The sequence below is a fragment of the Nerophis ophidion genome, linkage group LG06, assembly GCF_033978795.1.
Source record: "Nerophis ophidion isolate RoL-2023_Sa linkage group LG06, RoL_Noph_v1.0, whole genome shotgun sequence".
NCBI classification, from domain to species: Eukaryota; Metazoa; Chordata; class Actinopteri; order Syngnathiformes; family Syngnathidae; genus Nerophis; species Nerophis ophidion.
In genome coordinates this window covers 8,343,050-8,357,280 of record NC_084616.1, presented here as the reverse complement: position 1 = coordinate 8,357,280, position 14,231 = coordinate 8,343,050, and the positions used below count along the sequence as shown (strand labels likewise).

The 14,231-nt window shown below is 41.8% G+C and overlaps 1 protein-coding gene across 1 annotated transcript in view; it reads left to right on the top strand.

The window, feature by feature from the left end:
* Positions 1-2,365: 2,365 nt before the first annotated feature.
* The window catches only part of LOC133554160 (XK-related protein 7-like), a 62,161-nt gene continuing 50,295 nt past the window's right edge, over positions 2,366-14,231 (top strand). The window contains exon 1 of the mRNA XM_061902595.1: positions 2,366-2,982. Coding sequence (XP_061758579.1) covers positions 2,366-2,982 — 617 coding nt within the window. The remainder of the gene's footprint in view (positions 2,983-14,231) is intronic.

Here is a 14,231-nt window from a genome sequence, read left to right as displayed (position 1 = left end):
TAAACAGAAAGGCGTTTAATTCGCCAAAATTCACCCATTTAGAGTTCGGAAATCGGTTAAAAAAATAGATGGGTCTTTTTTTCTGCACCATCAAAGTATATATTGACGCATACATAGGTCTGCTGATAATGTTCCCCTTTAAAGATATATATATACATACATCAATCAATCAATCAATCAATCAATGTTTACTTATATAGCCCTAAATCACTAGTGTCTCAAAGGGCTGCACAAACCACTACAACATCCTCGGTAGGCCCACATAAGGGCAAGGAAAACTCACACCCAGTGGGACGTCGGTGACAATGAGGACTACGAGAACCTTGGAGAGGAGGAAAGCAATGGATGTCGAGCGGGTCTAACATGATACTGTGAAAGTTCAATCCATAATGGATCCAACACAGTCGCGAGAGTCCAGTCCAAAGCGGAGCCAGCAGGAAACCATCCCAAGCGAGATATATATACATATATATGTATATAGGTGTGGGAAAAATCTCTCCTGATGATTGAGGGAACCCCTCATGAAACAGTTATGTAGAGACGAAGTAGTCTTGTGATTTTTCCCACACCTACATATTGCGCTCTACCACGGTATCGAGCACTATTCTCTGGATAATCCAATCAAGACAGATACATATATATGTATATATATATATATATGACACTTCACCTGTCACCATTTTCAAAATGGAGGAGGCTGATTTCAATACCGGTAATTTGAAATCGCATAAAAGGAAGAAGATTAAGAGCTATTTAGTAGGATTTAAGGTTCAAGCTTACATCACACTCAAATTTTTACTGCATACCTTTAGTAAGTGCCGGAGTGAGAAGAGGTTTTAAAATAATTAGCGCATGCTTTCTTTTATCACATGCCTTTGGTAAGCGCAGGAGTGAGAAGAGGTTTTAAATTAATTAGCGCCCCGGCAGCAATTCAAGGAAATACGGTGTGTATATATATGTATATATATATATATATATATATATATATATATATATGTATATATATATATACATAAATATATACATACATACATACATATGTATGTATGTATGTATGTATGTATATCCCCCCACACACACACATACATACATATATATATATATATATATGTATATATATATATATATATATATATATATATACATAGTATATGGACTTGCAGTGTGTATATTGCTATTAAATTATATACAGTATATACTTGCAGTGTGTTATTTATTCATGAATTAGAATGCATTAAAAAAAAAAAGAAAGAAAGAAAATGTGTTCTTTTCCACATCCATCCATCCATTTTCTACTGCTTGTCTCTTTTGGGGTGAAGGGGTTGCTGAAGCCTATCTTTCTCAGCAGCATAAGGATTGTACATGATGAGAAAAATACATTTTAAAAAAAAAGAGCATTTGCCCTTTAGTTAACGGGGTTTGTCGGTGAAAAGCGAGAAAAAATGCTATATAAATATAATTCAATTATCCTTCAGTCCAAACGGAGAGTGTCCACCAGGGGGCGTTTAACCTTTTACTCCGACATGTGAGGTCTTGAATTGAACTTCCATCCATTTTTTTTTACCGCTTATTCCCTTTTTGGGGTTGCGGGGGGGCGCTGGCGCCTATCTCAGCTGCAATCGGGCGGAAGGCGGGGTACACCCTGGACAAGTCGCCACCTCATCACAGGGCCAACACAGATAGACAGACAACATTCACACACTAGGGACCATTTAGTGTTGCCAATCAACCTATCCCCAGGTGCATGTCTTTGGAAGTGGGAGGAAGCCGGAACCCACGCATTCACGGGGAGAACATGCAAACTCCACACAGAAAGATCCCGAGCCTGGATTTGAACCCGGGACTGCAGGACCTTCGTATTGCGAGGCAGACGCACTAACCCCTCTGCCACCATGAAGCCTTGAATTGAACTTGATTTTGTAAAAAAAAAAAAAAAGAAAAAAAAAAGAGAGAAAGTGGGAAAGGTGAGCGAGCGAGCGAGTCACGTGACGCCGCCAATATTTTACAGCAGTGGTTGAATAGATAATTTCTCATTTTTTTTTATCAACATAAAAAACACAAGATACACTTACAATCAGTGCACCAACCTAAAAAAACCCTCCCTTTTTCATGACAAAAAATAAAAATTAAAAATAAAAATAAAATAAAATAATTTAGAATCCCCCAGAATGTTGCAAAAACACCTCATGAAGATTTTGATGCGTTTAGAGACAAACTGCAGATCTTTTGTGAGGAAAGTGAATGGCTCTTAATTGGCTGCTGATGAAGCTAGTTATGACGTCACCCCTCTAGCTGCTGCACCCCTCCTCCTCCTCCTCCATCACCTCCTCCTCCTCCTCCGTCTTTCTCTCCCACCCCATCCAACATGGCGGCTAAGTCTGATGGAGCCGCGGTGGCTGTGGAAGATGACAACCCGCCCAGGAGCCTCTCGGAGCCGGGCTACGCGGCCGCCGCCGCCGCCGCCGCCGCCACCACCGCCGCCTCCACCCCTGCCGCCGCGGGGCTCCGGCGCGGGCCGGCGGGCGGAGAGGCGTACACGCTGCTGGACTGCTGCTGGGTGCTGTGCGCCCTGCTCGTCTTCTTCTCCGACGGCGCCACCGACCTGTGGCTGGCCGCCGACTACTACCTGCGCCACGACTACTGGTGGTTCGGCTTGACGCTCGTCTTCGTCGTGGTGCCCTCCGCCGTGGTGCAGGTGCTCAGCTTCCGCTGGTTCGTCTACGACTACGCGGAGCTCAGCGGCGCGGCGGCGGCGGCGACGGCGACCTGCGACGCCGCTCCGGGCACCAAGGACGGCGAGCAGCGGGACGGGGGCGCGGCGGCCGAGGCGGTGGTGGGGAACGCGGCCAACGCGGCCAACGCCACCACCGCTCCCGCGCCCTCCTGCACGGAGAGAGGCGGGCGACCCCGGAGATGCTGCACGGTGTGCATGTGGCTCTTCCAGTCCCTGCTGCACGTCTTGCAGCTGGGACAAGTGTGGAGGTAAGAAGTCACACTCACACACCTGGCCCTTTATCTCTTTACCTGTGTCATGCATGCTGCTCCTTACTTGCAACACACACACACACGTGTCTCCTTGATGCATCAGCACACCGCTGTTGTGTGAGTATGTGTGACGTCACGTTTACTCTGATCCGTCATTGTTCTCGCACTACTCTGCAGGAAAATACCGGTACTCTTTTTTTTTTTTTTTTAATATATTTTTAATAATAAAAAAAAAAAAGGTTAAAAAAGTACAGATGACAAATAAAAACAAGAGCGTAATACGCACGCCACGCCACTAGTTGGCGATGATGCAAAGAAAGGGGACTCGGCTACGATGAGGTGGCAACTTGTCCGGGGTGTACGCCGCCTTCCGCCCGATTGTAGCTGAGATAGGCGCCAGCGACCCCAAAGGGCAATAAGCGGTAGAAAATGGCTGGATGGATGGACATGACATCGACCTATGTGCGAAAACGTGGCGGCGGTGGCGACAAACAACTAAAGTCCATACCAGAGACTATACGGCAGGGCTGGGTAGTTATTTTAATTTGGGATGGGGGGGTCAAATTTTGAGAATAAATTGTGTCTGGGGGCTAGTATATCTATCTATCACAAAATAATAGATAGATAGATAAAATAAAAAAATTATATGTCCATGGTGTACACCGCCTTCCGCCCGATTGTAGCTGAGATAGGCGCCAGCGCCCCCCGCAACCCCGAAAACGGGAATAAGCGGTAGAAAAAGGATGGATGGATATATATATATATATATATGTATATATATATATATATATATATATATATATATGTATATGTATATATCTATACTGCGATGAGATGGCGACTTGTCCATGGTGTACACCGCCTTCCGTCCAAATGCGGCTGAGATAGGCTCCAGCGTCCACCCGCGACCCCAAAAGGGACAAGCGGTAGAAATGTATATATATATATATATATGTATATATATATATATATATATATATATATATATATATATATATATATATATATATATATATACTGTATACACGCATACAGTATATGTATATATATATATATATATATATATGTGTGTATGTATGTATATACATATATATATACATATACATATATACATACATACATATACATAAATATATACATACATACATATGTATGTATGCATGTATATCCACACACAAACACACACACATATATATATATATACATATATATATATATATATATATATATGTGTGTGTATGTATGTATATACATATATACATATACATATATACATACATATACATATATACATACATACATATACATAAATATATACATACATACATATGTATGTATGCATGTATATCCACACACAATATATATATATATATATATATATATATATATATATATATATATATATATATATATATATATATATATATATATCCGTCAGTTTAAGTTCCCTTGAGAATTCTTTTTTTTTTTTAACGTTGTGGCTTAAAACGTCGTCATTTGTATGAGCTCTTTCACCGAGTTGTGGCAAAAGTTGCAAAGTTTTTCCACATGTTTAAAACAAATTTAATCATCCCTGTTATTCTGCTTATTTGTTACAATTGTTCAAAGTCTCCTCCGAAACCTTAACAGGGTCAAATAATAGGTTTTTTTATTTTTTTTTTTTTACATTGAACACACTTCTTTGTGGTTTACATCAGTGTTTTTTTTTAACCATAAGGCGGCGAGCACCCCCGAGAAGGCCGGCACTAAAGATGTGTTCCTCAGCTGTGGGGCATGGTACTGAGTTGTAATACACTTTTCCACCACTTGTGGCAGTAATGATAATATCCAACAGAAGAAGTCCATAACTGAAGTCATAGAGAAGTTTCTTAAGCGCAATAATTATGACTAAAGTGGAAAAGCTGTATGTGTACTTTGATTTTATTGAGTTTGGTTAGGAAACTTACATAATAACAATAATAATAATAATTAAAGCTGCAAGCAGCGATGGACAGGACCGATTGGGCTGCTGCCCCCGCGACCCAAGCCCGGATAAGCGGTGGTTTAATCTCTCTCCTGTGCTTACTTGAAGCCGACACGACAAACGGCCTCAGAGGAAATTTTGAAAAAGGGCAAGTTTTTTTTAGCCATCTTTTGTTTTGAACTTCCTGTTGATTTTTGCTGGGGGTTGTCTATGAGACCTACATAGAGGTATGAAATCTAGGTCTAAGTGAGACCTACATAGAGGTTTTTGTTTCATGTCTCTACGACATTCCTACTGGAAGTTACAGGCAGTTTTGTCTGTGTTTTCTTCCTATGAGCAGTTTTGTCTGTGTTTTATTCCTAGGGGGCGCTAGAGCGCAATTTTGAGTTTTGGGGTTAGGTTTTTTTGGTTAGATGGCAATTTTGGCCAGTCCTGATGTGTGTGTCCAGTTTGGTGAGTTTTGAAGCATGTCAAGGAGGTCAAATTACAGTTAAACGAGGCAAAGGTGAGTGTTTTAAAAAATATATATTTTTGAAGGGGGAATCGCAAACTTCCTTTTGATTTTTGCTGAAGGATGTCAGAGTATGAAATGTAGGTCTAAGTGAGACCTACATAGAGGTTTTTGTTTCATGTCGCTACAACATTCCTACTGGAAGTTACAGGCAGTTTTGTGTGTGTTTTCTTCCTAGGGGGCGCTAGAGCGCAATTTTGAGTTTTGGGGTTAGGTTTTTTGGTTAGATGGCAATTTTGGCCAGTCCTGATGTGTGTGTCCAGTTTGGTGAGTTTTGAAGCATGTTAAGGGGGTCAAATTACAGTTAAACGAGGCAAAGTTGAGTGTTTTTACAAAACTTTTTTTTTTGAAGGGGGAATCGCGAACTTCCTGTTGATTTTTGCTGAAGGATGTCAGAGTATGAAATGTAGGTCTAAGTGAGACCTACATAGAGGTTTTTGTTTCATGCCGTTACGACATTCCTACTGGAAGTTACAGGCAGTTTTGCGTGTGTTTTATTCCTAGGGGCGCTAGAGCGCAATTTTGAGTTTTGGGGTTAGGTTTTTGGATTAGATGGCAATTTTGGCCAGTCCTGATGTGTGTGTCCAGTTTGGTGAGTTTTGAAGCATGTTAAGGAGGTCAAATTATAGTTAAACGAGGCAAAGGTGAGTGTTTTTACAAAAATATATTTTTGAAGGGGGAATCGCAAACTTCCTGTTGATTTTTGCTGAAGGATGTCAGAGTATGAAATGTAGGTCTAAGTGAGACCTACATAGAGGTTTTTGTTTCATGCCGTTACGACATTCCTACTGGAAGTTACAGGCAGTTTTGTGTGTGTTTTATTCCTAGGGGCGCTACAGCGCAATTTTGAGTTTTGGGGTTAGGTTTTTGGATTAGATGGCAATTTTGGCCAGTCCTGATGTGTGTGTCCAGTTTGGTGAGTTTTGAAGCATGTTAAGGGGGTCAAATTACAGCTCAAAGTGGCAAAAATGACATTTGTGAATTATATTTATATAGCGCTTTTCTCAAGTGACTCAAAGCGCTTTACATAGTGACACCCAATATCTAAGTTACATATAAACCAGCATGGGTGGCACTGGGAGCAGGTGGGTAAAGTGTCTTGCCCAAGGACACAACGGCAGTAACTAGGATGGCACAAGCGGGAATCGAACCTGCAACTCTCAAGTTGCTGGCACGGCCACTCTACCAACAGAGCTATGCCGCCCCACATTTTTTAGGAAACTTTTGTTTTGAAGGGGGAATTGCAAACTTCCTGTTGATTTTTGCTGAAGGATGTCAGAGTATGAAATGTAGGTCTAAGTGAGACCTACATAGAGGTTTTTGTTTAATGTCGCTACAACATTCCTACTGGAAGTTACAGGCAGTTTTCTGTGTGTTTTATTCCTAGGGGCGCTAGAGCGCAATTTTGAGTTTTGGGGTTAGGTTTTTTGATTAGATGGCAATTTTCGCCAGTCCTGATGTGTGTGTCCAGTTTGGTGAGTTTTGAAGCATGTTAAGGAGGTCAAATTACAGTTAAACGAGGCAAAGGTGAGTGTTTTTAAAAAAACATATTTTTGAAGGGGGAATCGCAAACTTCCTGTTGATTTTTGCTGAAGGATGTCAGAGTATGAAATGTAGGTCTAAGTGAGACCTACATAGAGGTTTTTGTTTAATGTCGCTACAACATTCCTACTGGAAGTTACAGGCAGTTTTGTGTGTATTTTCTTCCTAGGGGGGGCTAGAGCGCAATTTTTTGTTTTGGGGTTAGGTTTTTTTTATTAAATCGCAATGTTCGCCAGTCCTGATGTGTGTGTCAAATTCGGTGAGTTTTGAAGTGGGTCAAATTACAGCTCAAAGCTGCGGAATAATAATAAAGAAAGAATAAAACGCTAAAAATTCAATAGCGATTGTTATTATTTTTACTATTATTGTTATATTTTTCTTAATATTGTTATTAATTTGTCGGAAATTATTTTTGACACTGTGATTGTATGTAGATTTATTTTTCATCAGCTTTTACGAGTGTTTTGTTTTGCACTGTTTTTAATTAGAATATATTTTTATAATCAGCCTGACCTTAGCCTCGGTAAAAAATAAAAAACAAAAAAGTGATTAACACACTTTTAACAAGGTTTATGTTGTTTAACTGTAGGTAGGTTGCATATAATTATTGAAGACGGTTAAATAAAGAGTAAGATGACTAATTAGGTGTTAATAAACAAGGGGCCCCTTTGTGGTAGAAAAGTAGGGCCCCCAGGTCAAAAAAGTTAACAAAACATGCATCCATTTTTTTTCCCCATCCATTTTCTACAATGGTGGTCAAAATGCTGCATAGATGATGTTTTACAGACCATCTTCCAGTCCCTTAAAGTCCAGCTTCTTTACGTGCCTCCACTTTGACAGCGTCTTCTCCGTGCCATCTTTACGGTGTCGTTTTTAGCACTTCCATAGAGCGTCTACTGACAGGTGGTAGTTGGAACTAAACGCCACATGTCAATCAATCAATCAATGTTTATTTATATAACCCCAAATCACAAATGTCTCAAAGGGCTGCACAAATCATTACGACTACAACATCCTCGGAAGAACCCACAAAAGGGCAAGGAAAACTCACACCCAGTGGGCAGGGAGAATTCACATCCAGTGGGACGCCAGTGACAATGCTGACTATGAGAAACCTTGGAGAGGACCTCAGATGTGGGCAACCCCCCCCCTCTAGGGGACCGAAAGCAATGGACGTCGAGCGGGTCCAACATGATACTGTGAAAGTTCAATCCATAGTGGCTCCAACACAGCCGCGAGAGTTCAGTTCAAGCGGATCCAAGACAGCAGAGAGAGTCCCGTCCGCAGGAAACCATCTCAAGCGGAGGCGGATCAGCAGCGTAGAGATGTCCCCAACCGATACAGGCGAGCGGTCCATCCTGGGTCTCGACTCTGGACAGCCAGTACTTCATCCATGGTCATCGGACCGGACCCCCTCCACAAGGGAGGGGGGGGGACATAGGAGAAAGAAAAGAAGCGGCAGATCGACTGGTCTAAAAAGGAGGTCTATTTAAAGGCTAGAGTATACAGATGAGTTTTAAGGCGAGACTTAAATGCTTCTACTTCTACGTGCGCGAGCCAGTCTGCCCCACAACAAAAGGCTGGACTACAATGGCGGACTGTTGCAAAGCACTTTGGGTAAATGACGTCACAATTGGGAAAATCTAAAGATCCCACATCTTCCTGCGCTAAGTGGAGAAGCCCAGACTTCGTCCAGCTCTTCCAGGCGGGAGACATAGTCTCACCACCGTGTCCTGGGTCTTCCCCTGGGTCTTCCCCGGGGTCTTTGTATGTGTGAGTAGTAAGGAAACACAATCACTTGTTTATGTTGATAAATGTGCTGTTTTAGACTGCAATATGTCTAGCTCGTGTGCTATTGTTTGCTTAGCTGTTGTGTAGCTGCGAGCTCCTATTAGCCTGTAGCTCACCATGTTTACCTTTTGTAAAGGACTAAAATACAACAAAACCGACCTTGTGCGCTTATTTAGATGTCAAGTGCAGCTTTTGCCTACATAAACACGGCGCGGGAGTGGTTTTATCGGAGCTTACATCCGACATTTTCTAAAACCCAACACCAGTGAAGTTGGCACCTTGCGTAAATTGCAAATGAAAACGGAATATAATGATTAGCAAGACCACAGAACAGTTTTCCACTTTGCATCAGTCCATTTTAGATGAGCTCGGGCCCAGCGAAGCCGGCGGCGGTTCTGGGTGTTGTTGGTAAATGGCTTTGGCTTTGCCTAGTAGAGTTTTAACTTGCATTTACAGATGTAGTGACGGACTGTAGTTGCTGACAGTGGTTTTCTGATGTGTTCCCGTGCCAATGTGGCGATATCCTTTACACACCGATGTCGCTTTTTGACGCAGTACCGCCTGAGGGATCCAAGGTCACGGACATTCAATGTTGGTTTTCAGCCTTGCCGCTTCCGTGAAGTGATTTCTCCACATGCTCTGAACCTTTTGATGATATTACGGAGCGTAGACGAAAATTCCTTCGCAATAGCTGCCTGAGAAATGTTGTTCTTCAACAATTTGTTGACAAAGTGGTGACCTTCGTCCCGTCCTTGTTTGTGAACGAGTGAGCATTTCACGGAAGCTGCTTATATAGCCAACTATGGCACCCACCTGTTCCCAATTAGCCCGTTCACCTGTGGCATGTTCCAAATAAGTATTTGATGAGCATTCCTCAACTTTCTCACTCTTTTTTGCCACTTGTGCCAGCTTTTTTGAAACATGTTGCAGGCTTTAAATTCCAAATGAGCTAATATTTGCCAAAAATAACAAAAAATTACCAGTGTGATCAGCAAATATCTTGTCCTTGCAGTCTATTCAATTGAATATAAGTTGAAAATGATTTGTTGTAGTCTCTTTTTATTTAGCATTTACACAACATGAAAACTTCACTGCTTTTGGGGTTTTTGTACATGCTAGGCAAAAATAACCCTAACTTTTTGGTTAGCAGCTGTAAAAAAATTACTTAAATTCTCCTTTTATTTTGATGGTTCTTGCTTTGACTTGAACTATAAATACTTTAACGTTTAAAGTGGAACAAAATCCGGGCCTTTTTGTGCCAAGCGGGTTTCTTTTCTGGGGTGGACCAGCGGACATTAGTTGACCTTGTCTTCCGGTAATTAAAAAAAGACGACATCATTTCAAAGTTGCGTTACAGTCAGCTGGCAGCCTAAAGAAAAAAAAAAAAACAAAAAAAAAACAACAACTCCTGGTTGTGTCTTTGTAAGATATAAACCAGATGTTTGATTGTCGGAAGTGGATTCCTCGGAAAGCCTTGTTCTAGGCAATTCATGTCGGAATACAACAATAATGTAGAGAGAAACAAATAAACAAATGTTATTGCCTTCAGCTGAAGTTTTATACAACGTGTCATTTAACCTTCGTCTTGTGTTAGGGTCGGCACCGACCCGTTTTAGTTTTAAAAACACCACATACATTTATTTTTTTGCATCAAAGCTTTTTGACTTTGTCAGGAACCTCTTTGTCAACAAAATAAAACATTTTAATTTTTTTCACTAAATTATAAAATGCTCTGGTAGAAATTATGCCCTTGGTGTTGTTAGGGTCGGTTTTGACCCGGTTATAAAAATAAGATGATAAAGCAATGATAAGAGCCAAAACTGAACACACTGACAGCCAGCTCCTCTCCCAATCATGTGAGCTTTAGTGGATTCTCATTTTACCTTGTTATCCTGTACAAAAACAAACAAAAGACGGACACTAAAAGTGTCACTTTTTGCCACTCTGATTTTGTTTTTTATTAGTTTTGGAACTAGTAATCTATTTCTCTTGGTTTCATTTGCTTGATTGGTTGTTTGTTTAATGTTGGATTTCTGTTGCTGAAAAAAATACTTTTTAGCCTTTTTCTTGAAGTAAATATATATGGGTCGAAATTGACCCGTAACACCATAGATGTTACTATAGTTATAATTCTTAAAATGAAAAAAATAAACAAAACACATGTATTTAAGAGATGTGTTCTAATACCCCTTAGTAATAGTTAGGTAACACAACAACCTTTTCTTATTCATATGATTCTCTTGAGGTTCGTTTTACCATTTTTAAAAATTGAAATCGAGGGGTATACTGACAAAAAAAAGGCCCAATGGCCCAAACCAAAAATATTAAAACCAATATTTTCAAGGATAAGGAAGCCTAACGAGGTAACCAAGAGATGAGAAACAAATTGGATGATAGATAATTGTTTTTAGTGTATTTTACAGCTGATTTAAAACATGGGTCAAAACCGACCCGTTAACATAAGAGATGGTAACAGAAAGCTAACACAAGAGGAAGGTTAAAAATCACAGCAGGGTTTAAGTCGACGCCCCTCAGACTGGCTGATGTGACGTCGACATAAGCAGTTGTCGACATACCCCGAACTCGCTATAGCGTGCACATTTAGTCCAGACTTTGTCCGGAGACATCAGTAGAATGTGATCAGGAAAATTTTGTGTCTTATTTTTGGTGCGTATTTTTACATTGACTTGAAAAATGTTTTGATGATATGATATTTGCTCATAACTTGCTGCAAAGCTGATTGTGTCGCATGTTGTGGCGACAAAGACAACTTCGATACACGCGCAAATATTTCATCCGGTGGCTAAAAACGTAATACTGCCATGCTTTTTATGTGGAAACTTTGTGTTATGGTTGGAGGAGGGAGTTGTGACGGCACAGTTCCACAAGAGGGCAATGTTGCTCTATGATTTATATATATATATCAATCAATGTTTACTTATATAGCCCTACATCACTAGTGTCTCAAAGGGCTGCACAAACCACTACGACATCCTCGGTAGGCCCACATAAGGGCAAGGAAAACTCACACCCAGTGGGACGTCGGTGACAATGATGACTATGAGAACCTTGGAGAGGAGGAAAGCAATGGATGTCGAGCGGGTCTAACATGATACTGTGAAAGTTCAATCCATAATGGATCCAACACAGTTGCGAGAGTCCAGTCCAAAGCGGATCCAACACAGCAGCGAGAGTCCCGTTCACAGCGGAGCCAGCAGGAAACCATCCCAAGCGGAGGCGGATCAGCAGCGCAGAGATGTCCCCAGCCGATACACAGGCAAGCAGTACATGGCCACCGGATCGGACCGGACCCCTTCCACAAGGGAGAGTGGGACATAGAAGAAAAAGAAAAGAAACGGCAGATCAACTGGTCTAAAAAGGGAGTCTATTTAAAGGCCAGAGTATACAGATGAGTTTTAAGGTGAGACTTAAATGCTTCTACTGAGGTGGCATCTCGAACTGTTACCGGGAGGGCATTCCAGAGTACTGGAGCCCGAAATGAAAAAGCTCTATAGCCCGCAGACTTTTTTTGGGCTTTGGGAATCACTAATAAGCCGGAGTCCTTTGAAGGCAGATTTCTTGCCGGGACATATGGTACAATACAATCGGCAAGATAGGATGGAGCTAGACCGTGAAGTCAGGGGCTAAGCGGAGTGAAGAAGGTCCCTGTCCATGCGAGAGGTGGAGATCCAAGGGAGGCAGTCCGGAATCCAGAGGGGGGGGGGAACAACAGGCGAACCCGGGAAAAGCACTGCGGGATGACAACATGGACATCAGACACGAAAACAAGGAAGTCACAGGGGAGGAGCGAGTAGGAGGATAGACGCCAGACAATGGTTAAGTTAAGGCCAGGATCCTCTATACCGCTCGCCCTCATCAGGACCCAGGTGTGCAGATTGCTGATCGCCCACAGTCTTGCTGCCAGCATGAGCAGGGGCGTGTCTCGGCACGCTGCCATCGGAGGTGCTGGCAGACCCAGCTGCCAGAGAAAAGCGGGTTCGAGCCCGCGCCGTGACACTTTGTTTATAGCTCCTATTTGTTTCAACTGACCACAGAACTTTCTTCCAGAAGGTCTTATCTTTGTCGATGTGACGTCAGATGAAATAAACAATTGATCTGTTTGGCCACAATACCCAGCAATATGTTTGGAGAAGAAAAGGTGAGGCCTTTAATCCCAGGAACACCATCCCTACCGCCAAGCATGGTGGTGGTAGTATTATGCTCTGGGCCTGTTTTGCTTTAAATGGGACAATGAAAAAGGAGGATTACCTCCAAGTTCTTCAGAACTAGCTAAAATCATCAACCCGACCACAAACACACCTCAAAAGTGGTGAAGGAAATGGCTAAATCAGGCTAAAATGAAGCTTTTAGAATGGCCTCCCCAAAGTCCTGACTTAAAGGTGTGGACAATGCTGAAGAAACAAGTCCATGTCACACATTTAGCTGAACGGCAGCAATTTTGTGGTGAAAAATGTCAGCAGAAGCTTGTGGACGGCTACCAAAAGCGTCTTATTGCAGGTAAACTTGCCAAGGGACATGGAAGCAAATATGAATATTGCTGTACGTATACTTTTGATGCCAACTGTATATATATATATATATATATATATATATTTAGAGAGAGAGAATTAAAAATGAGCTGCAGACCACAAATGGCCCCCGAGTTGCACTTTGGCCACGTGTGTGTTGGTGATCCTGGTGAGAGTCTTAAAGATGGAGATTTACTGAGTGCCAGCTCATGGTGGAAGTGAGCACCGGGGACTTTGACGTAATTATGTGCAGAGATTGTAATCATGATCAGCAGCAACCTGCTGAGACGGCACTTTCACCCTGAAGGGAAGTGGCACGCCAGGACCTGGTGCTCTACACTACACAACACTACACAACACTACACAACACTACACTACACAACACTACACAACACTACACTACACAACACAACATTACACTACACAACACTACACTACACAACACTACACAACACAACACTACACTACACTACACCACATACTACACTACACTACACTACACAACACAACATTACACTACACAACACTACACTACACAACACTACACAACACAACACTACACTACACTACACCACATACTACACTACACTACACTACACAACACCACACACTACACTACACAACACTACACTACACAACACTACACTACACAACACTACACAACACAACACTACACTACACTACACCACATACTACACTACACTACACAACACCACACACTACACTACACAACACTACACTACACTACACTCCACTACACAACACTACACAACACAACACTACACTACACTACACCACATACTACACTACACTACACTACACAACATTACACTACACAACACTACACAACACAACACTACACTACACTACACCACATACTACACTACACTACACTACACAACACCACACA